At 35.7% G+C, this 25,475-nt stretch overlaps 1 protein-coding gene across 1 annotated transcript in view; it reads right to left on the bottom strand.

The window, feature by feature from the left end:
• The window catches only part of COG5 (component of oligomeric golgi complex 5), a 325,049-nt gene that overhangs the window by 262,507 nt on the left and 37,067 nt on the right, over positions 1–25,475 (bottom strand). Inside the window, exon 6 of the mRNA XM_014831838.3 lies at positions 21,458–21,578. Coding sequence (XP_014687324.3) covers positions 21,458–21,578 — 121 coding nt within the window. The remainder of the gene's footprint in view (positions 1–21,457; positions 21,579–25,475) is intronic.

Genomic DNA, 25,475 nt, shown 5'->3' with positions numbered 1-25,475 from the left:
CCCAGAGCACCACACAGAGAGAGAGAGGCAGTGGTTGGGGGAGGCACACAGGTGTAAGAAAGTGCCCCTTTCCCTGCCCAGCACTCCAGTCCTGCAATCGCCCAGAGCTGCACACAGAGAGAGAAGCAGAGACTGGGGGAAGCACAGGTGGAGTAGAGCACCCTTCCCCATGCCCAGTGCTCTAGCTCTGCCATCAGTCAGAGCACTGCACAGAGACAAAAGCAGTCAGTGGCCAGAGTTGGGAAACCCCAGACTATGCTGGGCCCAGAATACACAGAAACCGAACCTCACACAGTGGAGGCATGTGGCAGTGGTGACCAGATAATACCATGTGGAGGCAAAAATCCACACCATCAAGCAGTATGAGAAAGTATATTAAATCTCCAGACCAGAAGGAAAATGACAAGTTCCAAGAAACCAACCCTAAAGACATAGAAATACATAACCTAAATGACAAAGAATTCAAAATAGCTATCATAAAAAAAACTCAACCAGTTACAAGAAAAGATAGAAAGATAAATTAATGAGTTCAGGAGCTTCTTCACAAAAGAGATTGAAACTTTAATGAAGAACCAAATGAAATTCTTGGAGAAGAAAAACACAATGGATGGATGAAATTTTAAAAAGTCTGGACACCCTAAACAACAAAATTGACAATATGGAAGACTGAATTAGCAATTTAGGAGACAATACTATAGAAATGCTTCAGAGGGAGGAGAAGAGAGAACTAAGACTAAAAAGAAATGAAGAGGCTCTCAGAGAAATATCTGACTCAATTAGGAAATGCATCATAAGCATTATAGGTATTCAAGAGGAGGAAGAGAAAGAGAATGGAGCAGAAAGTTTGTTCAAAGAAATAATAATGGAAAATTTCCCAAACCTTGGGAAGGAGATGGAAATCCACATGAAAGAGGCTACCAGAACTCCAAACTACGTTAATGTAAAAAGACCTACTGCAAGGCATATAGTAGTAAAGCTGGTAAAAGTCAATGACAAAGAAAAAATATTATGGACAGCAAGGCAGAAGACAACAACTTACAATGGAACTCCTATCAGGCTTTCAGCAGATTTCTCAGCAGAAACCTTACAGGCTAGGAGAGAGGGGAATGATATATGCAAAATCCTGAAAGACAAAAACTTTCAGCCAAGAATACTCTATCCAGCAAAAATCTCCTTCAGATATGATGGAGACATAAAACCTTTCCCAGATAAACAAAAGCTAAGGGAGTTTATTGCCACAAGAACCCCCACAAGAAATCCTCAAGAAGGCCCTCAGACCTAAAAGGGGGGAAAAAAAAGAACAAGAAAAGGGCTAAAAAGCCCTGAGCAAAGAAATGAATAGATAGGCAATAATCAGAAAATGGCAGCTCTCTATCATATCACATTGGTAAACACTTAACTCTGACATCATGGATAAAGAAAAGGAAAACAACAAAATAAAAATTATTTCATCACCTTAACCACAAACTCACAAAACAAGATGGAACAAGATGTGACAAAAACAACTTAGAAGGGGAAGAGGAAAGGGATGGAATCAGTATAGTCTAAGGAAATAAGAGGCAATCACAAAATGGACTATCTCATCTATGAGGCTTCTTATACAAACCTAACAGTAACCAATAAACAAATAATTAGGACAGAGACATAGATGATAAACGAGGAGAAACTGAAGAAAACCAACAGAGAAAAGTACCTCATCAAATCGGTAGTCTGAAATACATGGGACAAGAAACAAAGGATATGCAGAAGAACCAGAAAACGTGCAATAAGATGGCAGTACTAAGCCCTCAAATATCAATAATAACTCTAAATGTAAATGGACTGAATTCTCAAATCAAAAGACAGAGAGTGGCAGGATGGATTAAAAAACAAGAGCCAATAATATGCTGCCTCCAGGAAACACATCTCATCTTTAAAGACAAAGATAGGCTCAGAGTGAAGGGATGGAAGACAATACCCCAAGCTAATGGCAAATAAAAGAAAGCAGGCATTGCCATACTTACATCAGACAAAGCAGACTTCAAGATAAAACAGGTAAAGAGCAGGATAGAGGGGCAGTACATAACGATAAATGGGACTCTCCACCAAAAAGACATAACACTTATAAACATATATGTACCCAACAGAGGAGCATCAAAGTACATAAAGAAACTATTAACAAACCTAAAGGAGATATTGCCAACAACACAATAATAGTAGAGGACCTCAACACTCCACTTACTTCAATGGACAGATCATCCAGACAAAAAGTCAACAAAGAGATAGTGGAATTAAATGAAAAACTAGAGAAGATGAACTTAACAGATACATATAGAGTACTCATTCCAAAAACAGCAGAGTATACATTCTTCTCAAGCACGCATGGAACATTCTTAAGGATAGACCATACATCAGGAAACAAGGCAAACTTCAATAAATTTAAGAATATTGAAATCATATCTACTATCTTCTCTGAGCATAATGCTAGGAAACTAGAAATCAACTACAATAAAAAAGCAAGGGAAGGGATAAAAACTTGGAGACCAAACAACATGCTGAACAACCAATGGGTCATCAGAGAAACAAAAGGAGAAATCAAAAAGTACGTGGAGACAAATGAGAATGAAAACACACCATACCAACTCATATGGGATGCAGCAAAAGCAGTCCTAAGAGGGCAATTTATAGCAATACAGGCCCATGTTAACAAACAAGAAAAAGCTCAAGTAAACAATCTTAAACTACACCTACAGAATTAGAAAAGTAAGAATAAATAAAGCCTAAACTCAGCAGGAGGAGGAAAATAATAAAAATTAGCACAGAAATAAATGAAATTGAACCAAAAAAGACCGTAGAAAGGATCAATGAAGGAGCTGGTTCTTTGAGAAGATAAACAAAATTGACAAACCCTTAGCTAGACTCACTAAGAAAAAAAGAGAGAAGGCTCAAATAAATAAAATCAGTAGCGTTTCTATACTCTAATAATGAACTAACAGACCACGAACTCAAGAATACAATCACAACAAAAAGGATAAATTTAATTAAGGAGGGGAAAGACCTATATAAAGAAAACTATAAGACATTACTGAAAGAAATCGATAACGACATAAAGAAATGGAAAGAGATTCCATGCACATGGATTGGAAGAACAAACATAGTTAAAATGTCCATGATACCTAAAGCAATTTACAGATTCAACACAATCCCAATCAGAATCCCAATGACATTCTTCACAGAAATAGAACAAAGAACCTTAAAATTTATATGGGTCAACAAAAGACCCCGAATTGCCAAAGCAATTCTGAGAAACAAGAACAATGCTGGTGGCATCAAAATTCCTGACTTCAAAATATATTACAAAGCTATAGTAATCAAAACAGCATGGTACTGGTAGAAGAACAGACATACTCAATAATGGAACAGAATTCAAAGCCCAGAAATAAAACCACATATCTATGGAGAGCTGATCTTCGACAAAGGAGCCAAGAACATGCAATGTAGAAAGGAAAGCCTCTTCAATGAATGTTGTTGGGAAAACTGGACAGCCACATGCAAAAGAATGAAAGTAGACCATTATCTTTCCCCATGCACAAAAATAGACTCAAAATGGACCAAAGACTTGAAGGTAAGAACTGAAACCATAAAACTTCTGGAAGAGAATATAGGCAGTACACTCTGACATCAGACTTACAAGGATCTTTTTGAATACCATATCTACTCAGACAAGGGAAACAAAAGGAAAAATAAACAAGTGGGACTTCATGAGACTAAAGAGCTTCTGCAAAGCAAAGGAAACCAAGATCAAAATGAAAAAACAACCCACCAACTGGGAGAAAATATTTGCAAATCATATATTCAAAAATCATATATTAATCTCCACAATATATAAAGAACTCACAAAAATGAACTACAAAAAAACAAACATCCCAATCAAAAAGTGGGGAGAAGATAGGAAGAGACATTTTTCCAAAGAAGATATACAGATGGCCAATAGGCACATGAAAAGATGCTCAACATCACTAATCATCAGGGAAATGCAAATCAAAACTGCACTTAGAAATCATCTTATGCCCGTTAGACTGGCTATAATCACCAAGACAAAAAACAACAAATTTTGGAGAGGGTGTGGAGAAAAGGGAACCCTCATCCACTGTTGGTGGAAATGCAAACTGGTGCAGCCACTGTGGAAAACAGTGGAGATTTCTCAAAAAAGTTAAAAATAGAAACACCATATGACCCAGCTATCTCACTACTGGATATTTACCCAAAGAACTTGAAATCAACAATTCAAAGAGACTTATGCACCCCTATGTTCATTGCAGCATTATTCACAATAGCTAAGACGTGGAAGCAATGCAAGTGCGAACTGATTGATGATTAGATAAAGAAGATGTAGTATATATATATACATACATATATATATATATATACACACACACAATGGAATACTACTCAGCCATAAAAAACGACGAAATTGTCCCATTCACACCCACATGGATGGACCTTGAGAGCATCACATTAAACGAAATAAGCCAGACAGAGAAAGACAAACACCATATGATTTCATTCATATGTTGACTATAAACAAACTTACAGACAAAGAGAACAAATTAATGGTTACCAGGGGAAGGCAGGTGGAGGGTGGGCACAAGTAGTGAAGGGGCATACTTATATGGTATATGACAAATAATAATGTACAACTGAAATTTCACTATGTTATAAGGTATTATGACCACAATTTTAAAAAACTTAGCACAAACTTAAGAGGCTTGAAAACTACAAATTTATTATCTTAGAATTCTGGAGATTAGAAATCCAAAATGAGTCCCAATGAGCTAAAATCAAGGTTTTGGTATGGCTGCATTTCCTTCTAGTTCTGGGGGAGACTCCATTTCCTTGCTCATTCAACTCGCTGGCAGAATTTAGTTCCTTGAGGTTATAGGATTGAAGCTCCCGTTTCCTTGCCGGCTGTCAGCTAAGAAGAGTTCCCAGCTTCTAGAGGCCATCTGCATGCTTGGTTCATGGCCCTTTCCTTCACCTGCAAAGCCATCAATGGCAGGTTAAGTGCTTTCACGCTTCAAATCTCTCCTGCTCCTTCTTCAGCATCGTTGCATCTCTGTGACTCACTCTTCTGCCTTCCTCTTCCACTTTTAAGAACTCATGTATTTAGAATGGACTCATCTGGATAATCCAGAATACTCTCCCATCTCAAGATTCATAATCTTAACCACATTTGTAAAGTCCCTTTTGCCATGGACAGTAACATATTCATAGGTTCCAGGGACTAGGATGAGAACATCTTGGGGTAAAGGGGGCATTATTGTGCCTATGACACCATACTGTTGAGCTATACTGACTTGAAGTCAGGAACAAAACAGCACGTCACTATTCTTTGGCTAAACTAGAAACGTGGTTAGGATCAAACATAGAGTTCAAAATGCTGTGCAATCTTCATTAAATACTATCACTATTAGAGAATCTATCAATTTAAATAGACATCACTAAATCCTTACTTCTTTTTAAATGGAAGAACATTTAAATATCTGCACAAAATTTACTCAAGGCTGAGTAAACTAAATTTCTCACTGTAAAACAGTACTGGTTTATACCATTCGGCTCTTGTCTCTCTCTTCACTTCTTTGACATCCCACAAATCTTTATCTGAAATAAATCTTCCCACAAAGTTAAAGACACACTGGAAGACACAGAGACTTAGAGGAGATCTTCTGGAAAGCACAACACTTTTATATCACAGAAACAAAACCAAAGTTGTTAAAATGGTAATAAGACCCATGAGTGTAAGACACAACATCCAGAATCTTAGACTCCCCATAATAAATATATCTGAAGACTAAAGAAAGGATGTTGCTGCTTTAAACTAGCTGCGACAAAGAAAAAGAATAACTTTTATGGATAGAGTTCTTCTGTTGCTCTTCTAAGTAAAGATTTGCCTTAGAAAAACAGATTGTTCAATGGCTAGAAAAAAGACCCCCTGATACTGACCTCAGACTTTAAGTAAAAATTTCCACAAAACATGTCATCTTTTCAAAACAAAGTAATAACATTTAATAAAAGGAGACTCCAAAAGGCAAAGTAACGATAAAATGACTTGGCAATTTTATTCTTCTAAGTTTGTATGTTACTTAGACTCTATGAAACATTCTTGCATCCATTCATTGTTCAGGAATACAGAGATTCTATATACATAAAATTTAAGGCTGCATTTGACATTACCTCTAAGTGTATTTAAAAACTAAAACTGATGCATGAACTCTCAGCCTACACAGACTTTTATTAAAGTGACTTATATTTACAACGCTCATTCAATTTTACTGACTTGGAGTACATGTGAGCAACAGACAAATACAAATTAAATTAGTCTACCTTCCACTAATGGCAGAGTAAATTGCTCAGGCGTGGTTTCCTGCAGACCATTTCCAAATCTAGATAAGTCATTTTTAAAAACACTATTTGAAGGCACTGGAAAGTGACTAAAGACAGAAACATACCAAAGGAAGGGTTACCTTTGAAATATAGAAACAGCCATCGGCAAGAATTGCAAGTTTGGGCTTCTTTTGCCTGAGGGGACTCACCACCATCACTCCCCCCAATACCCCCATTCCAACGCCCACAGCTCTTACTGCAGAAAAATGGAGGATTCCAGGCTGGAGATGCGAGAGAACAGGAATCAGGGCAGATAGAGTAGCTGTAAATTTAGGGGAAGAAATCCTAAAAGCAGCAGAGCTGCAGTAGGAGCAAGACCCAAATCCCTGGCTTAGCATTTCACCACCTCTACTAACATAGCACTGGAAGTTCTAGCCTGGGAAACTAAGTAAGAAAAAGAAATAAAGGCATTCAAATCGGAAAGAAAGAAGTGAAAATGTCTTTGTTCACAGATGACAAGATCTTACATGTAGAAAACCCTAAAGAAGATATCCACATGCCAAAGCATAAGCTAGATCCTACCTTACACCACATATAAAAGTTAACTCAAAATGGATCAAAGATCTAAACTGAAGAACTAAAACCACAAAACTCTTACAAACACAGGGGGAAATCTTCATGTCCTACATTGGGCAATGGTTTCTTAAATATTACACCAAAAGCACAGGGAACAAAAGAAAAAATAGATAAGTTGAACTTCATAAAAATAAAAACTCTGCATCAAGAGGCCAGCCCCAGGGCCAAGTAGTTAAGTTCATGCACTCTGCTTCCGAAGCCCCGGCTTTTACTGGTTCGGATCCTGGGCACGGACATGGCATGGCTCATCTAGCCATGTTGAGGCAGCATCCCACATGCAGAAGCAGAAGGACCTACAACTAGAAGATACAACTATGTACTGGGGGGCTTTGGGGAGAAGAAGAGAAAAGGAAAGAAAGAAGATTGGCAACAGATGTTAGCTCAGGGTAAATCTTTAAAACAAAACAAAACTATGCTAAAAAAAAATTCTGCATCAAAGTAAACTACTAAGAGAGCGGAAAGACAATCCACAGAATGGGAGAAAATATTTGTTAATCATATACCTCAAAAAAGACTAGCATCCAGAATATATCTAGAACTCAACAACCACAGAAAACAAACAACCCAACTTTAAAAATGGGGCAAAGGACTTGAAAGACATTTCTCCAAATAAGATATCCAAATGGCCAATAAGTATAAGAAAACATGTTCAGCATCATTAGTCTTTAGGGAAATGCAAATCGAAACCTAATTCACACTCAGTAGGGTGACTATTATGAAAAGAAAAAAAATAGGAAAATAACAGGTTTTGATGAGGATGTGGAGAAACTGGAACCCTAGTGCATTGTTGGTGGGATTTAAAATGGGTAGCTACTGTGGAATGTAGTTGGCAGATTCTCAAAATGTTAAACACAGAATTGGCATATGATCCAGAAATTCAGCCATAAAAGTGGAATGAAATTCGGATCCATGCTACAACACAGACCTTGAAAACATTATGGTAAGTGAAATAAGCCAAACACAAAAGGACAAATACTGTGGAATAAAATAGTATTATATGAAGTATCTTCTATGAAGTATAAGTATCTTATATGAAGTATCTAGAAGAGGCAAACTTATAGAGCCAGAAAATAGAACAGAGGTTACCAGGCAGTGGGGAAAGGCAAAGTGGGGAGTTACTGCTTGATGTGTACAGAGGTTCTGTTTGGGATATGATGAAAAAGTTCTGGAAATAGTGTTGAAGGCGACACAACATTGTGAATGTACTTAACGACACTGAATTGTACACTTAAAAATGGTTTTAAAAACGGACCAAAAGAAAGGCAGGAAAAAAAAGACAGGAACAATAAAAACAAGATGATAAAAATAGAATACAATAGCAAAATGGCAAACTTAATTCAACCATATCAATAATTAGTAAATATAAATGAACTAAACACTCTAAACAAAAGGAGACTGAAATTATATGAGCAAAAAAGCAAGACAACAATATTCTGTCTACAGAGAAATAGACTTTAAATGCAAATTCAAAAATAGTTACAGGAATCTAAATACAAAGATATGTGACATAAATGGAATAGAATACAGTCCAAAAATACACCTATACATATACGGTCAATTGATTTTCTACAGAAGTCACAAGATAATTCAGTGGAGACAAGAAGGTCTTTTCAACAAATGGTACTGGGTCAGCGGATATTTTTATGGAAAAAAATAAGCTTTAATCTTTCCCTCACATTATTAAATTATCTTGACATGGATCATAGACCTTAACATAAAAATTAAAACTTCATAAAACTGCCAGAAGAAAATATGAGAGAAACTCTCTGCAGCCATAAGATAGGAAAAGATTGTCTTGGATAGGGCTCCAAAAGCACAAACTATAAAACAAACCCCCACCCAAAAAAGGGATACATTTGGCTTTATCAAAATTAAAAATTTTACTCAAATAACACCATTAGGGATATTAAAAGGCAAATCATATACTAGAAGAATACATTCACAAAATATATATATCTGACAAGAGACTTGTATCCAGAACATACAAAGACCGCTTACAACTCTATAAGACAGAAAGATATCCAATTTCAAACAAGGGCAAAAGATCTGGACAGACATTTCACAAAATAAGATAAATGAAATGGGAAATAGACACATTAAAAACAGGCTCAACACCATTAGTAATCCTGTTTATGCAAATTAAAATCACAAAGCGATACCACTATACATCTATTAGACTAAATCAAAATGACTCACAATGCCAAGCACTGAAGAATATAAAGTAAATGAGACTCTCACGCATTGCTGGTGGGAATGTAAAATGGTACAACCACTTCGCGAAATAGAGTAACAAATCTTAAAAAGTAATCATAACACTTACCAGATGACTCAGAAATTTCACTCCTAGGTATTTCCCTAAGAGCACTGAAAATAAATGTACATAGCAACTTTATTCACAACAGTTAAAAGATGAAAACAACCCTAACAAGCATCAAACATAAACATGCTGTAGCATATGCCTCCAGTGGAATACTATTCACCAAATGAGTGTACAGTCGTCCCTCAGTATCCTGTGCAGGATTGGTTCCAGGGTTCCCTGCAGATACCAAAATCCATGGATGCTCAAGTCCCTTATATAAAATGGCATCACATCTGCATATAACTAACGCACATGGTCTTTAAATCATCTCTAGATTACTTATAACACCTAATACAATGTAAATGCTGTGTGAAATAGTTGCTATACTGTATTGTTTAGGGAATAATGACAGAAAAAAAGTCTGTACGTGTTCAGTACAGACACAAGCATCATAGGCATTCTGATTTGTGATTGACTGAATCTGTATGCAGAGCCACGGATACAGAGGCCTGACTGTATACTGTATGATTCCATGTATATGAAATTGAAGACAGGCAAAATGAAATCTGTGGTACCCAAAAGTTTGTGTTGGACATGGGAGGAATGACTCAAATAGGCACAAGAGACCTTTTGGGGGTGATGGAAATGTTCTATATCTTGACTGTGGTGGTGATTATACCAGTGTATACACAAGTCAAATCCCATCATAGTGTATACTTAAAATGGGTGCATTTTATTGTATCTAAATTATACCTGAATAAAGCTGATGTTTTATAAATAAATTTAAATCACTCTGTTTCTTTATGTTTCCCAAATAAGGAATACCTACTCCACTCTCAATCTAAGTCTAGTGCCCAAGTTCTTGTTTCAGTTCCTCCATTCAAATCCATCATTAGTCCAGCTCCATTTAGGAAGTAAGGGACAACACTTAAAGTACAATAGAAACGTACTTCTAAAAAAAGAAGAAGAGGAAGGAAAGGGTAGAGAAGATCAAAGAGAAGTCAAGGAAAGATGGAAAGAAGAAGGTGGGGGTATGAAGACAGAGATGAGAGAAGAAGAAAAGAAAGATGAAAGAAGGGCGATAACTTGATAAGATTGTATTTGTGGACATACTTTATAAATTATAAAGACTATATCAACATAAAGTATTACCATTAACATATCTAGAAAAGTAAGGGGGAAAAAATGTGTGAAATAAAAAAAGTGAGAGAACTGAATGAAATGGTAAAGAGACCTCTAGTCTGTATATTTGGTGCAAATAGTTAAGTAGTATACCCCAACTTCGAAGTTTAGAAATAGGGACAGCATCTAGCCTCTATCACTAGTTCCTCCTTTTCATCTACACTTATTTGCAAAGAAAACCTTTCCAAAAAGTCTGGAACTTCCTCAAGTCTCCTTAGCCCAGATGAGGTCATGTCCATATCCAAACAATTACAGAAAACAATGGAACTATCACAACCAATCATGATTTAAGTCCTGGAGCAGCGGCCCCTTCCCTGAGGCCAAGGTTACTAGGAAGAGGAAAACTCAACAAATCTTGGATTCTGCCAGAAAGGAATTATGAGGAGAAAGGAACTTGGAAGTCAATAATAATGTATGTTACACTGACCGAGTGTAAATCCAGACGCTCTGGAAACCAAATTAAAATAAGAGTGGGCATCCTTTTTTGAAAAATAAAGCTCCTATCCAATCGTTCTTTCCTGGAACATATGAAGGAAGTCCGCAGGAATAGTTGCTGACAAATTCAGCACTTTTCTCAAGAAGTAGCTATGGATAAACTTGAAAAGTGAACAATTGGATCTCTAGAGACACAGACATTAGTGTAGACATGGAGATTTTTCAAAGCAGATATTACCAATCCCTGTAACTGCTATAGAGAAATCTTTGTACATCTCTGTACTATCTCATTCTGAGTATCATGCTTTTTTGATGGACCCGCCAGAATAAATTAGTCATAGTATATAGCCCTAGGTAACTAACTTGGCGATTTTGAGTTATACAGTATAAACTGACTGGATTTTAGAGAATGGTTGCCAGATATAACAATTTCAGAACTTTTTTTCCGAAGCGGAATTATTTTCGTTTTAATATAATTAATATGAAATAATATAGATCATCACCAAGGCCACTGAATATATTCCTAGTTGTGATAATAAAGCTATCATCAGCATTATCTTCCATTTGGATATGGTAGAAAAAACATTTCTGATCCATTGAAACAGATTTCGAGTCTCCAATAAAGAAATTAAACCAAATGAATAAAACTGCATCCTATTTTACCAACGATGTCTCTCAGAAGATCATGCCTGCCTACCTGCCCTGTTGTTTACATGGTATTAAAATGTACAATTCTATAAGTACATCTATAATTATAAGCTTACATTGAACCCTTTTAACTTAGCCTATAGCTAATTTCAATTTACCAAACCAAAGACTGATAAAAACTGTTTCATATACTCCTTGGTGTTTTTCATACATAAAGTAAGGAAGTACAATGGCAATGAAAAGTAGAACAGCCTACCGAATCTTCCCATACAATATCAGACCTAGAGACCCGAAGCTGCAACTCACTAAGAAGTAGGCTGACACCATTTTTAAGGAACAGTCAATAAAATAACCAATAAAAAAGAATCGTCAATAAACTAGATAAGCCTGGATTTCTGAGGCATTGTTTGTATCCATTTAAGATACATTTTAATTTTTAAAACTTAACCTTATTAATGATATATATACTGGAATGGAAAAGAGGTTGCGAACTATTGGCTTAAGAGTCCAAGTGGAAAAGAAAATCCCATAGAACCAAGAAATCAAACAATTTGATACCCTACTAGTTGAAGAACCTTACATTAAATAAATTGCTCTCAAACACTGATAAATGTTCCAGCAGGGGGTGACAAATAATAAGGTAAAATACAGAGCTTCCATAAACATTAACTGACCATAGAATAAATCACATACCTAGAAATGCTACTGTAACTTTGAAACATATGCAAAACAATATACTAAAGTTTATAAAAAGTAAGCTGCTTGTTTTTGTCTGGAAGTTATGCTGGTTTTTTGACACTGTGTGATTAAAGATAAAATCAATAAAATGGGATCATATATACTGTATGGTTATCATGTGTTAAATATAAATTTTAGTAACATTAAATTCAACTAATTTAAAAAATGAGTGAAAAGGGTCAAAAGGTAAAAAGAAAAATAATTTTTTAAAAACAGAATAAAACGGGGAGAAAAAAGGTTGTTTGCATGTAATTTTAATATGCTTATCTCTACAAGAGGCAAACCCACGCCTAAGCATAAGCCCATGGTTCTGAACATTTGGATTTGAGAACAGCATCACCCCCACCTGGTGACAGCTGAATGCAGTCATGTATCTAAGTAATTTAGAGACCATCTGAATCAAACATACTTATTGAGAATACTTATCATTGTATGTGATACACTATAGGTTTAAAAATGCACACTGAATTTCCCATTTTGAAGTTCTCACAAAAAACCTATGCATATCTTAAGTGCATTTCAGAAGTCACCTCAGACCTAATTTAACACTGGAAACAGTTGGCATACGAATATGGCATATTTACAAATTTTCCTATCAATAAACAATTTAATAAGCTTGACACAATAAAACTTCCTAAAATTTTCACCAACTACATCATCTTGTAGACATCTCAAAAAACTTTCATTAGTTCAGTAATTATTGGTCACCTATTAAGTGGCAAAGATTATATAAATCATACTTTCTCTCACCTGTGCATAAAAAGGAATGTTTGCCTATTAAGTACTGTTTTATCAGATTTATCATATCAGAGAAAATATAGTTACAATAAAAACATTAGTGGATGAAACAAACTTATACTATCCCTTCCTTCTACAATAAATATTTCATAAACTTCTATGATAAATTTGATATTAAGAATATTTTCTCATGATACATGGTATTAATATCTTGTAGCTTAGCAACAACATTACAAAACTCAGAAAACAGATCACAAGCAATAAAAAATAATGGAGGAAATATTTTCTATCATATCCAACTTCTTAATTATAATTTACTGCTTGATTATACTTTTTTAAAAAACAATCTTTAAAATAACTCAATAAAGCTTCGAAACAGAATGGTAAGTCACTAACAAAAGTCAATCCACAATCACAACATAAAATACATTCGCCTTATAAACACAGTATATCTTAAATGTGATTTTTTTCTCCTTTTTTTAAAAAAAGGACACTGGGAGACCTACCCATGGTAGCAATGCCTTTTGTGAAGCAATTAAATGCTGTTGCGGAGTTAAAGGACAGGAGCAGAGCATTAGTGGTTAAGAGCTCAGGCACTGCAATCACATTTTCACAGATACATCACGTATGTGACATCAGGACCCACTAGAATATAAGCTCTATAAAGCGCAGGGGAGTTTCTTTTGTTCAGTGATATATCTTCAATAACTAGAATGGTACATGGCACACACAGCAGTCATTCAATAAATACTGGTTGAATGAATGAATGCATTTACCTAAGTCTTATGGTAAGAGAATGACCGAAACTTTCTCATTATTACTTCATGGAAAACGCAAATGAGCCAAAATAAGAAAACTGAGAGGAGAATAGACTGGTTTCTCCCATGGATGATATTTTTATTTACTATTGTTATTATTATTATCATCATCACCGTCAGTTTTATGCTTAGTTTTAGATAAGAACATACATTATACTTCTCGAACACAAAAACTGCATCTTATTCACTCATTTATACCAGGTTCTTAACAAGCTACAGGGCTTATGTATATTGAAACCTAACTGTTTAATAAATAAATTGAATGAATTATAAATTATGATTTTCATAAACAGACTAGAGAGCATCCATGAATGTATGGTCTCCTTACTTTTTTATGGAAAATTTCTCTTCCTTCAATACCTATTTGTAGAATAAGTTAAAAATAGCCAAAATGTTTTAAACTACCTAGAAATAAAGTTATCATGAGATACAATATATAGGATGTACATGTATTATTTTTAAAAACTAAAAAACTCTGAAAATATAAAAGTAGACGAAATAATGAAGAGATACATTTCTGTTTAGAAAGCATCAATACTATAAAAATATACAGTTAATCATATCAACCTATAAATCTGAAGTATCTAAATACTAACAAGTTTTAGCAAGTGGGATTAGTAGAAAATCATTCTCCAGTTCAAGAAACTAAGTGCATGACAGAAATATAGGGAACACTCAAAATTCCAGTCCACATCTGGAATGCAACTGGACTTGGCGCTGAGATATTTTAATTGGTAGCAGAAACCTAATCAATTTTATTGTGTCCTAATTGGAGAAAATTGTGTAAACTAAATAGAGATAGTCAATTATATGAAGCATAAAAGAAAAAATAAAACTTTAACAATCAAGAGATTGGCAGCAACCAAACAGAGGGTTCCCCATGACCCAAAACTTTTATTGAGCACTCCAGATAAAACAGGCATATTATTATTATTATTATTATTTTTGCTGAGCAAGATTCGCCCTGAGCTAACATGCACTGCCAATCCTCCTCTTTTTGCATGTGAGCCACTGCAACAGCATGGCCCCTGACAGACAAGTGGTATAGGTCCAGGCCTAGGAACTGAACCCAGGCCAGAGAAGTGGAGCACGTCTAACTTAAGCACTAGGCCACCAGGGCTTGCCCAAAACAGCACATTATTAATGTGAAGATGTGATAAGCACTGGGCTAATCACAGTTCGTGCCAAACATCTGAATCATATAACCAGCTTCCATTGATCTAATTAAATTTTGTCAAACAGGTTTCTGATTACAAATCTGTTTTTCCATTTAATCTGTCCACACAGAAAATTATATGCTTTCAGTCCAAAGAACAGCACATACATCATTGCAAATTAATGAATTAGTGCTCTGGATTAAGAAACTAGTATCTTGTGAATTTGGTAAATGTGAAGCGAAAGATGAAACAGTAATGTGGATTTGCCAAATCGAGAAAATTTCAGGAAGATGAGCTGTAATAGTTTGTGAGAGATCCCATCACCCCTACCCACGTATGAATCCTACAGTCCGTTTCTCCCCAAAACAGCGGCAAGAATCCCTATCAAAGGGAGGAGAAGGAGGAATCATAAACCCTCACTGCCTCAAGTGAAGACTAACAAAAAGCCGGGCTGCTACAGGAACCCCCGACAGATCATCCCATTTTCACGCTTGTTGCTCGTTTCTGGTTTATTGTTAATTCTTATTACGTTCTTATTCTTGTAAGTCAAATTAATGCCTTCTTTAGAACAAGTCAGGCAATAAAAATATCCATAAACAACTTTTAATTCACTTCTCCCTGTTGGAAAAATAAAGTTTCTAGGCCAGAAAAGGTGAGAAACAGAGCCTGGATTATGATAAATTCACCAAGGTAAATATTGCCTCTTGACAGTCATGATTCTCCAAAACATCTGATATATTTTAAGATAATTAAGAGATTCGTGATTTTTAAAAAAATTCTTTCAAAGGCAAGAGTCATTCCTAATATAAATAAGGAGAAATAAAATGGAAGGAACTGAAATGAAATCACAGGCAGAGAGGAACTTGATTCAAACTGAGCTTCTCAAAAAGTCCAAGGAAACTAGTATACAAGAAAAGAACCATCTAGCTAAATTCTAAATAGTACAGATTTACACCTTCCATGTTGCCTCTCCACATTTGAATATTCTAATCCAATAGTATCCAGCAGAATTTTACCATTTGATGACACTGAAGCAAGGAGTACACTGGAGTCCTCACCAATGACTGTTGATGGGTGGGTCAAATTGTCTATAGTATGAGTAGAATACCTGATAATGTTCCAAAGAAATCAGAACGTGTGAATGTCGGCTGTGGAAATATAGCACTTTCCAGTTTCACCACCACAGTTTCAGTTCAACATGGAAAAAGCACGAATGCATTCCATGGAATAAGCAAATCTGTTATTCAACCTGATCCAGACATAGTGATATTATGAGAACCTTCTCAATGTTTCTAATCTTGTTAAGTGCTTTTAGACATTAATTTAATTTTAAAACAGCTGCCTTCCTCATGTTCCCAATGACAGTTTACTGAGCTTCTCAAAAAAAGCTGAAAAATATCAGACATGAATTATGTAAGGATCCTGCTTAGAGGGGCTAACAATTTTAAAAGGTAGTCGGCAAGAGTATCAAAAAAATATTTTTGAGTATATTATCTTACTAATACTCAAAAAATGTTATCAATGTGTAGTCAGGCCCATCTAAATTTTCATGTAATCCCAAGACTCTTCTTGAAGAAAAGCCATAAATCAATGTGATACAATTTAATCCTGAAATCTATACTATGTACTTTTATGTTTTAATTATTACACAATAATAATCTACATGACAGATTATAATAAATCTGCACTTTCATAAAATAACTCCGTTATTCTCTGTCAATAAGACACTAGTATGATTTTAATTTTTATTTCCCTAATATCTAATCACGTTGAGCATCTTATATGGATATTTGCCATCCATGTATCTTCTTTAGTGAAGTGTCTGTTCAAATCTTCTGCCTGTTGTTTAATTTGGCTGTTTGTGTTCTTACCAAGGATTGGGGAGTTTTTAATATATTCTGGACACAAATCCTTCATCAAATATATATTTTGCAAATATTTTCTCCCTGTCTATGGCTTGTCTTTTCATTCTTCTAACAGTATCACTCAAAGAACAGAAGCTTTAAATTTTGATGAAGTCCAATTTATCAATTTTCTTTTTTTGTGAATTGTACTTTGTGTGATATATCTAAGAAATCATTTTCTAATTCAAAGTCACAAAAATGTTCTCTGATGTTTCCTTCTAGAGGTTCTACAGTTTTAAGTTTTCCATTTAGGACTACGATCCATTTCCAGTTAATTTTTTTATATGAAGTGAGGTATGGATACAAGTCCACTGTTTTGCATATGGATATCCAATTGTTCCAGCACCATCTGTTGAAAAGACTATCTTTTCCCCACTAAATGTGTCAAAAATCAGCTGTTCGTATGTGTGGTTCTCTTTCTGGGCTCTCTGTTATGTTCCATTGATCTATTTAGCTATCGTTTTGTCTTGATTACTGTCAATCTTTGTAATAAGCCTTCAAATCAGGTAAGGTTAAGCCTCCAACTTTGTTTTCTTTTCCAAGTTTCAGCTGTTCTAGATCCTTTGCATTTCCATATGAATTTTAAAATGCTTGTCAATTCCTAAATAAAAAGCCTGCTGGGTTTCAGATTATAATTGTGTTGAATCTAAATAGACCAATTTAGGGAGAATGAGCATATTAATCAACAACATTAAATCTTCCAATTCACAGACAAGGTTTATTTATTTAATTAGGTCTTCTTTTCTTTTTAGGATTTTATTTTTCCTTTTTTCTCCCCAAAGCCCCCTGGTATATAGTTATGTATTTTTAGTTGTGTGCCCCTCTAGTTGCGGCATGTGGGACGCTGCCTCGGCATGGCCTGATGAGCAGTGCCATGTTCACGCCCAGGATCCGAACCAGTGAAACCCCTGGGACGCCAAAGTGGAGTGCATGAACTTAACCAATTGGCCAGGGGGCCGGCCCCAAATTAGGTCTTCTTTAATTGTTCTCAACAACATCTTCTAGTTTTCAGAGTTCAGGTTTTGTGTGTTCTTTGTCAAATTCAACCCTAAGTGTTTCATATTTTTGATGCTATTTATAAGCGGTATTTTTGAATTTCAATTTCCAATTGCTTGTTAATAGTACAGTATATGTAAACAAAACCAATTTTTGTATATTGATCTGGTATTCTGAAATCTTGCTAAACTCTTTTATTAGTTGTAGTAACTTTTTTGTAAACTCAAAACAAGATACCACTATACACCTATTAGAATGGCTAAAATTAAGAAGACTGACTATAACAAGTGCTGACAAGGATGTGGAGGAAGTGGAATTTCCATACACTATTGGTAGGAAGGTAAAATGCTACAACTACTTTAAAAACACCTTGGAAATGTCTTTAAAAGTTAAATACACATCTACCACATGATCTAGCCATTCCACTCCTATGTATTTATCCAAGAGAAATGATAGCAAATGTCCATACAAAGACTTGTACATGAATGCTCGCTGCAGCTTGATTTGTAATAGCCAAAAAGTAGGCACACTCAAATATTTATAACACGTGAACGGATAAAGCAACTGCAGGATATCCATACAATGGAGTACTACTCAGAAATAGAAAGGAATGAGTTACTGATACACACAATAACATGGATGAATCTCAAAATAATTAAGCCGATTGAAAAAACCCAAATAAAAACACATAAACCGTTTGATTCCATTTATATAAAAATTTTTACAGTGCCAACTAATTTACAGTTACAGAAAGCAGACACATAAATGCCTGAAGTTGGATTACCAAGGTGCACGAGGAAACTTTTGGAGGTGACAGTTGTGTTCACTATCTGAATATTGGTGATGATTTCAAGTCAAAACTTACCAAATTATACATTTTAAACATGTGCAGTTTATTGTATGTCACTTAAACCTCAATTTAAAAAAAAAAAGGTACCAGTATTAGATAACTGTCACTAGGTACCAGAATACACTTTTTAAACTGATGTATAATTAACATACCATAAAATTCAACCTTTTAAAGTGCACAATTCAGTGGCTTTTTTGTATATTGACAAGGCTGTGAAACAATCACCACTATTTAATTCCAGAACATTTTAATCACCCCAAATAGAAATCTGTACCCATCAGCAGTCACTCCACACTCCCCCAAGCCCCTCAGAATATTATTAATTTTTAGATGACATGTATTACATCCAGTCACTGCAATGCAAGCCTCCAGACTTTTCCATCCTGAGAGACTGGTTTTTTGTTTGTTTGTTTGTTGTTTTGGGGGTTTTTTCCTCCCCAAACCCTGTCCCGTCCCCCACCCTACCCCCACCACCCCCTGCCGCCACATACATAGTTGTATATTTTAGTTGTGGCTAGAGAGATTGGTTTTAAAGTTAATTTCACACTGCTGCTCTTCATCATTGTATTTTTTCTAATGAGAACCAGAACCATACTGATACAGACACTGATCATTTCAGAGATGTTCCAATCATACAAATATCATTTAGTGTACACGTGTAATTGTAACAGTGATTACCAAATTATAACTTTTATTGAAATATTAATTCCAAATGTAGACACTTTATCTTCCTCTTGACTTCTTATTATGAATGCCAGGACTGGCCAAGACTGAACCACAGTGGTGAATGATGAAGATGATACCTTTGCAAATTTTGAATAGCCCATAATCTGCAAAGCTTTAAATACTGAAATTAAAACAATCCATTTTGAGATAATTCCACTATGAACTGTACTTTCTCAACAAGCTCTAATCATTTAATATTTATAAAACTTTGGGTAAAGTCAATGCCTCATTGGAAGGATAATGGGTTTATACTCTGCATTGTACCAACTCAGAACATTATGATTGATATTGTGCCTGTTTTTCAAAAAAAGTCATCATCATTAGCATTACAGCATCTGTTGCTTCTAGGAGAGATGATAATCATACTCAAAATCTAGCAATTTTTTATTATGGAAGAATGGTCAGTGATGACAAATATATGTAATAAACCTTGGAATAATTTGTGTCTGTTTTTAATGATTCTATTATCCTATGAATTATGTTTGAAGCACAGAAACTAAATGTGACAAAGCAAAAAATAACACCTGATACTAGGATTTTTACACTCCTACATTTAGCACGTACTGTGGAAAAAAACACTCAAGTATTACTTACTGTTTAAACATTAACTTTTTATAGAATATATTTCAAGTATGCTAAATTTCAAGTTAGATATATTCCCAATGCTGTGCCTAAGCAATGTATTTCAGCATTATAAACTGAAATGTTGGTGAAGCGTGATTTGTGAAAGATATTTCATTTCCTTAGTAAAAAATATGGAAAAAGCATTACAGCATGACTATGTAGTTGAAATATCAAAGACAGGAAGATTCAAAGAGAACATATAATGCACATCTTTCTGATATTATTTTGGCATAACTACTTTCAAAGCACACCACCAAGAGTAAGTGGACTCTTGATATTTGAGACGGATATAATCAAAGACCTTCTGAACCTACAAAGGTACAAATACCACTAAACACATCCACGTCAGAAAAATTACTGGGTACCAAATGAAAAGAAGAAAACCACAAAGCCTCATTAAAATGCAGGTGTTGGGTAGTTCTATGCACACTCAGTAGCTATTCAAAATTTTGCCTGAAAAATTATGAACTGCTTCATTGTGACCTGCCAGCTTGTTATACTGAAACCTCAAATGTTAAACCCTTGAATGTTAAGAGCCTGCTCTAAATGTTTGAGAAAAGAATGAACGAATGAAGAAGTTATTCAATAAATGTCCTAGGCACAATGGCAACGTGGGATTTGTCACCTAAAAACAGCATTTCTCCTGGATATTTCTCTGAGAAATGAAAACTTAAGTTCACATAAAAGCCTAGACACAAATGTTTATAGTAGCTCTATTCATAATCACCAAAAGCCAGAAACATTACAAATTTCATTCAACCAGTGAATCAACAAACAAACTGTGGTACAACCATACAATGGTACTCCAACAAATACAAAGTAACAAACTACGGTATTAACAAAAACTTGGATAAATCTCAAATGTTTTATGTTGATTACAAGAAGCAGCCTCAAGGTTACATATTTCATGAGCCCATTTATGCAACATCCTCCAAAAGACAAAACTACAGTGATGGAGAACCCATCAGAGGTTGCCAGCAGTAGGGGTAGGGGAGTGGGGGTGTCTATAAACGGATAGCATGAGGGAATTTGGGGGATAACAGAACTATTCTGTATCATGATTGTGCTGGCAGTTACATGACTATACATGCGTTAAAATTCACAGGCCTGTATAGGAAAAAAAGGCCACCTTTCCTATATGGTAATTTTAAAATAAACAGCATTTCTAAGAAATCAACTAATTTTACTCACCCATTTTGAAAAATTTGACAATGTTGTGTACAACCAACTATTACATAAATTTGCTCAATAACATTTACTAACGGTGATAACAAAAGTCAACAAATCAAGTGACTCAAAAATCATTAAAATTCTACTAAATTTTTAATCAAAAAAGAACTTACCAAGTTCATTCAGACTCTGAGCAGCTTTTGTTATCTCTCTACTCCCCCCTTGCAGTTGTCCTTGGAGTCTCTTACTGAGATATAAGATGCGAATTATTCTCCGAAGCAAATCACAGGCAACCTGTGCAAATATCCCAAGGTTAAATAAGTATAATCAATCCATTAAGTCTTATTACTATTAGTACATGAATCTGTACATTCTTTCCAGATGCTAAAGATTCATTCATGTTGTTTTTGTTTTCCACCAATCAGAAACCTAAATAATCACAAGTACTAAAAAGCATTGTTTTACACTAAACTCCAGTTTATGCCATGTGGAGAGAATCTGGGATCGAGCTGCTATGAAACCCAGGGACTCTTCTCAGTTCTAGACCAGGTTTCTTCTCTAAGCCAGTGCTTTTCAGTCTTGACTGCATATTAAATTCAAGTGGGTAGGTTCAAAAAGTTCCAATGCCCAGGCCATAGTCCTGACCAATTAAATAAGAGACTCTAGGAGTGGGAACTAAGCATCTGTAGTTTCGTAATATCCTCAGGTGATGCCAATGTGCAGCCAAGGTTGACGACCACTGTGCTAGGGCTGCTTAACTTCCTCCTACTGCCTCCTGTTTCCAATCCTGGTTTCTCTTTTCTAGGGCCCTAGGGGAATTGACTTAAGCCTTCTCCCAATTTCACCAGACTTTAAAGAATAAGCATGCTCTACTTGAATTTTCCTAACGGTTTTTTTTATCACTAATAAAAATTATAAAAGAGAAAGTTATTAAAACAAAAAAGCTATCATACATATGTCTCCTCCTATTTCATTCCTTTTTCATTACCAGATCTAATACTGGGTCTTTATCTATCCAAAAGACTCAGACACGAAATAAAGACTTATGTATTTCAGACACTTTATTACAGAAGCTGGGTCCAGGGCAATTGCTTGGGGGAGAATGAGGAGGAGGGAGATCGATGGAATGACAGGCATGTAGTGACCTTCAGTTTCAGTGGTGATATTAAAGAAAGACAGTTATGCAGCTGCATTACCACCATCTTTGAATGGCCCTGAAGCTGGCTGAGAAGGAAGAACATCTCCTGTCTAAGGAGGAAAAATACCAACTGGTGGCAATAAGAATTAAAGTATTGGAAAGACAGGTAAGTCCCTAAGGCTCCAGCTATACGCATTTTTTTCTGAGTGAAACACACACCAGAGCCACACTCATGCACCCACAAGCCACAAAATACACACACACAATATACACACTCACACCAACGTAAATGTACAAACATAACAATGTTTTTACAAACGTATGTAAGTCAAAGGGAACCAAGTATTAAACACGTTTATCTGACTGCTCTTCTAAGTAACTTATAGTCTAAAATACTTAAAACAATAGGCACCGGCTCTGTGGCCTAGTGGTTAAGTTCGCACGCTCCGCTGCGGCGGCCCAGGGTTCGGATCCTGGGTGCGGACATGGCACCGCTCGTCAGGCCACATTGAGGCGGCGTCCCACATCCCACAACTAGAAGGACCTGCAACTAAGATGTACAACTGTGTACAGGGGGGGTTTGGGGAGATAAAGCAGGAAAAAAAAAAAAAGATTGGCAACAGTTGTTAGCCCAGGTGCCAATCTTTAAAAGAAAAAAAAATACTTAAAACAATAAAAGAATGCCAAATAAGAATTTCCCCTTGAAATTGGAAGATTTGGGCACTTTTACCTTTCAATTTAATTTTATTTATTTTCTGATTAGTTAATATAAGCACATGATTTAAAATTCAAAAGACAAAACAGATAAAAGTCATCTTCATATCTCTATGTCCCAACTATGCACTTAAGCAAAAACAAGCACTATTACCAGTTTCTTGCTTGTCAGATATTGCATTTTTAGATGAACCATTTGGAATGTAGAATCTCTAGCAATCATTGGATTCTAAATACATCATGAGGAGAAAAACCAGATTTTACTTCAGTCTAGAATTGTCCTTCGAGAATTCCCCACTGAATCCAAGGAAGGGTATGCCCTCAAACAAAATCTTTGAGCTTATTTCTAATGCTTTTATTTTAACCATACTTAATCTGTCACCATGTCTTATTGACTATTCTTCTGGTGCATAACACAACGGTTATTCTATCTCTATTCCTCCAAACATCACCCTAATCCAAATCTCTATCACCTTCACCTTAACATTCTGCTCTCCTGGCTAGCTTTCCAGTCTCTTACTGAAAGCCATCCTGCCAGATTTATCTTCTTAGAAACATAGTTTTCAGCATTCTAGGCCCCTTTTTAATAAACTTCAGATTATGTAGAATCTTCTCAGAATGGCATTTAATGAAATCCTCAGTTAACAAGTCTTAGATAATCTCTAAGGCATCAACTCTCACCATTTCCTAATATAGTTGCTTGCAATCAATTTCCTTTCCTTCCTTATTTTCTAGACTTTTACTATCAAATATAATACAAACATTATTCAGCGCTACAAAAAAAGCTATCAAGCCATGAAAAGACATAGAGAAACCTTAAGTGCAGATCACTTAGTGAAAGAAGCCAATGTGAAAAGGCTACATACTCTATGATTCCAACTATTTAACATTCTGGAAAAGGCAAACCTGTGGAGGCAGTAAAACGATCAATGGTTGCCAGGAGTTGGGGGATGAATAGGCGGAGCACAGAGGATTTTTAGGGCACTGAAAATACTCTGTATGCTACCAAAACGATGGATATGTTATTATACATTTGTCCAAATCTACAGCATGTACACCAAGAGCGAATCCTAATGTCAACTATGGCCTCTGAGTGATAATGATGTGTCTTTGTGGGTTCATCAGCTGTAACAAACATCCCACTCTGCTGGGCATGTTGATTAGGAGGAGGCTATGTATGTGTGGGAGCAGGGGATATATGAGAAACCTATGTATCTTCCTCTCAATTTTGCTGTGAATCTAAAACTGCTCTAAAAAAATCAAGTCTTTAAAAATAGATAGATGGCATTACAAACACGGAAAACCACATACAGAAATCATAGCTAAATGAACTCAGAACCACCACACAGCCCAGGAGACAGAGCCACGTCAGTCACTGCAGATGCACTCTACGTACTCCCTCCCAGGCACAACAGCCTGCATGCGTCCCCTGCCACCCTCCCACCCAACCAAGGGAAACCACTATGCCGGCTTTTGTGGTAATCACTTCCTTACTTTTATTTATGGTTTTATTACTGAATTGTATATATCTAAATGCTATAGTTTAATTTTGCCCTTTTTAAATCTATATAGGTTCCATCACCATCTCTTCTCTTCTTTGCAATCTGTTGAATATATTAGATCATCTGTACTACACGGTTTCCCACAGACTGGGCTTTGTTGACTGCATTCCCACAGTGTAGTTTAACATGTTCTTCTGTCTTCCATATTTCCTGTACATTAGCAGTTGGATGTAGGCAGCTTCATCAGATTCAGGTTTAATATTTTTGGCAAGATTATTCTCTACATGGTGGTATATTTGTAACACACGTATGATTTTCTCTTTTTGTCTTGTTAGCAGCCACTGACACTCAATGTCAAAATCCATTAAAACATCGTGATTACAAAATGGTGATACTTCAATTCTATCATTTTGCCTTTATTTGCTAGCACATAAAATTTCTCTATAAAAAGAAACTTTACCTCATCTACTATTTATTTACCCAGTGGTACTGCTCATTCAGAAGAATGAGAATAAATACTTGATTCTTTCCCTTGGTTTATCAGTTTTCAAAATGAAGGCCTGCTTTCCTAATAGCCACCAAAGATGAACAATTAGTGAGTTTTGTTCTGGTTTTGCTATTGTTATGAACACACATTTAAACATAATTAAGGATGCCAATCCGTTGTAGCTCTTATCCTTGCAGATGCTCACACTGTCCCATTTTCGGCCAGTGGGAGCTTCTGAGGGTGATCAACTCTACTGATTTGCCTGAGATTGAGGGTTCCTGAGACAGAGGGGTCTTTCAGTGCTAAAACTGGGATAGTTGGTCATCCCAGAGCCTCTTCAAGTTGGCTCC

This window comes from Equus asinus, chromosome 1 (assembly GCF_041296235.1).
Source record: "Equus asinus isolate D_3611 breed Donkey chromosome 1, EquAss-T2T_v2, whole genome shotgun sequence".
Taxonomy (NCBI): domain Eukaryota; kingdom Metazoa; phylum Chordata; class Mammalia; order Perissodactyla; family Equidae; genus Equus; species Equus asinus.
This window is presented reverse-complemented; position numbering and strand designations above follow the sequence as displayed.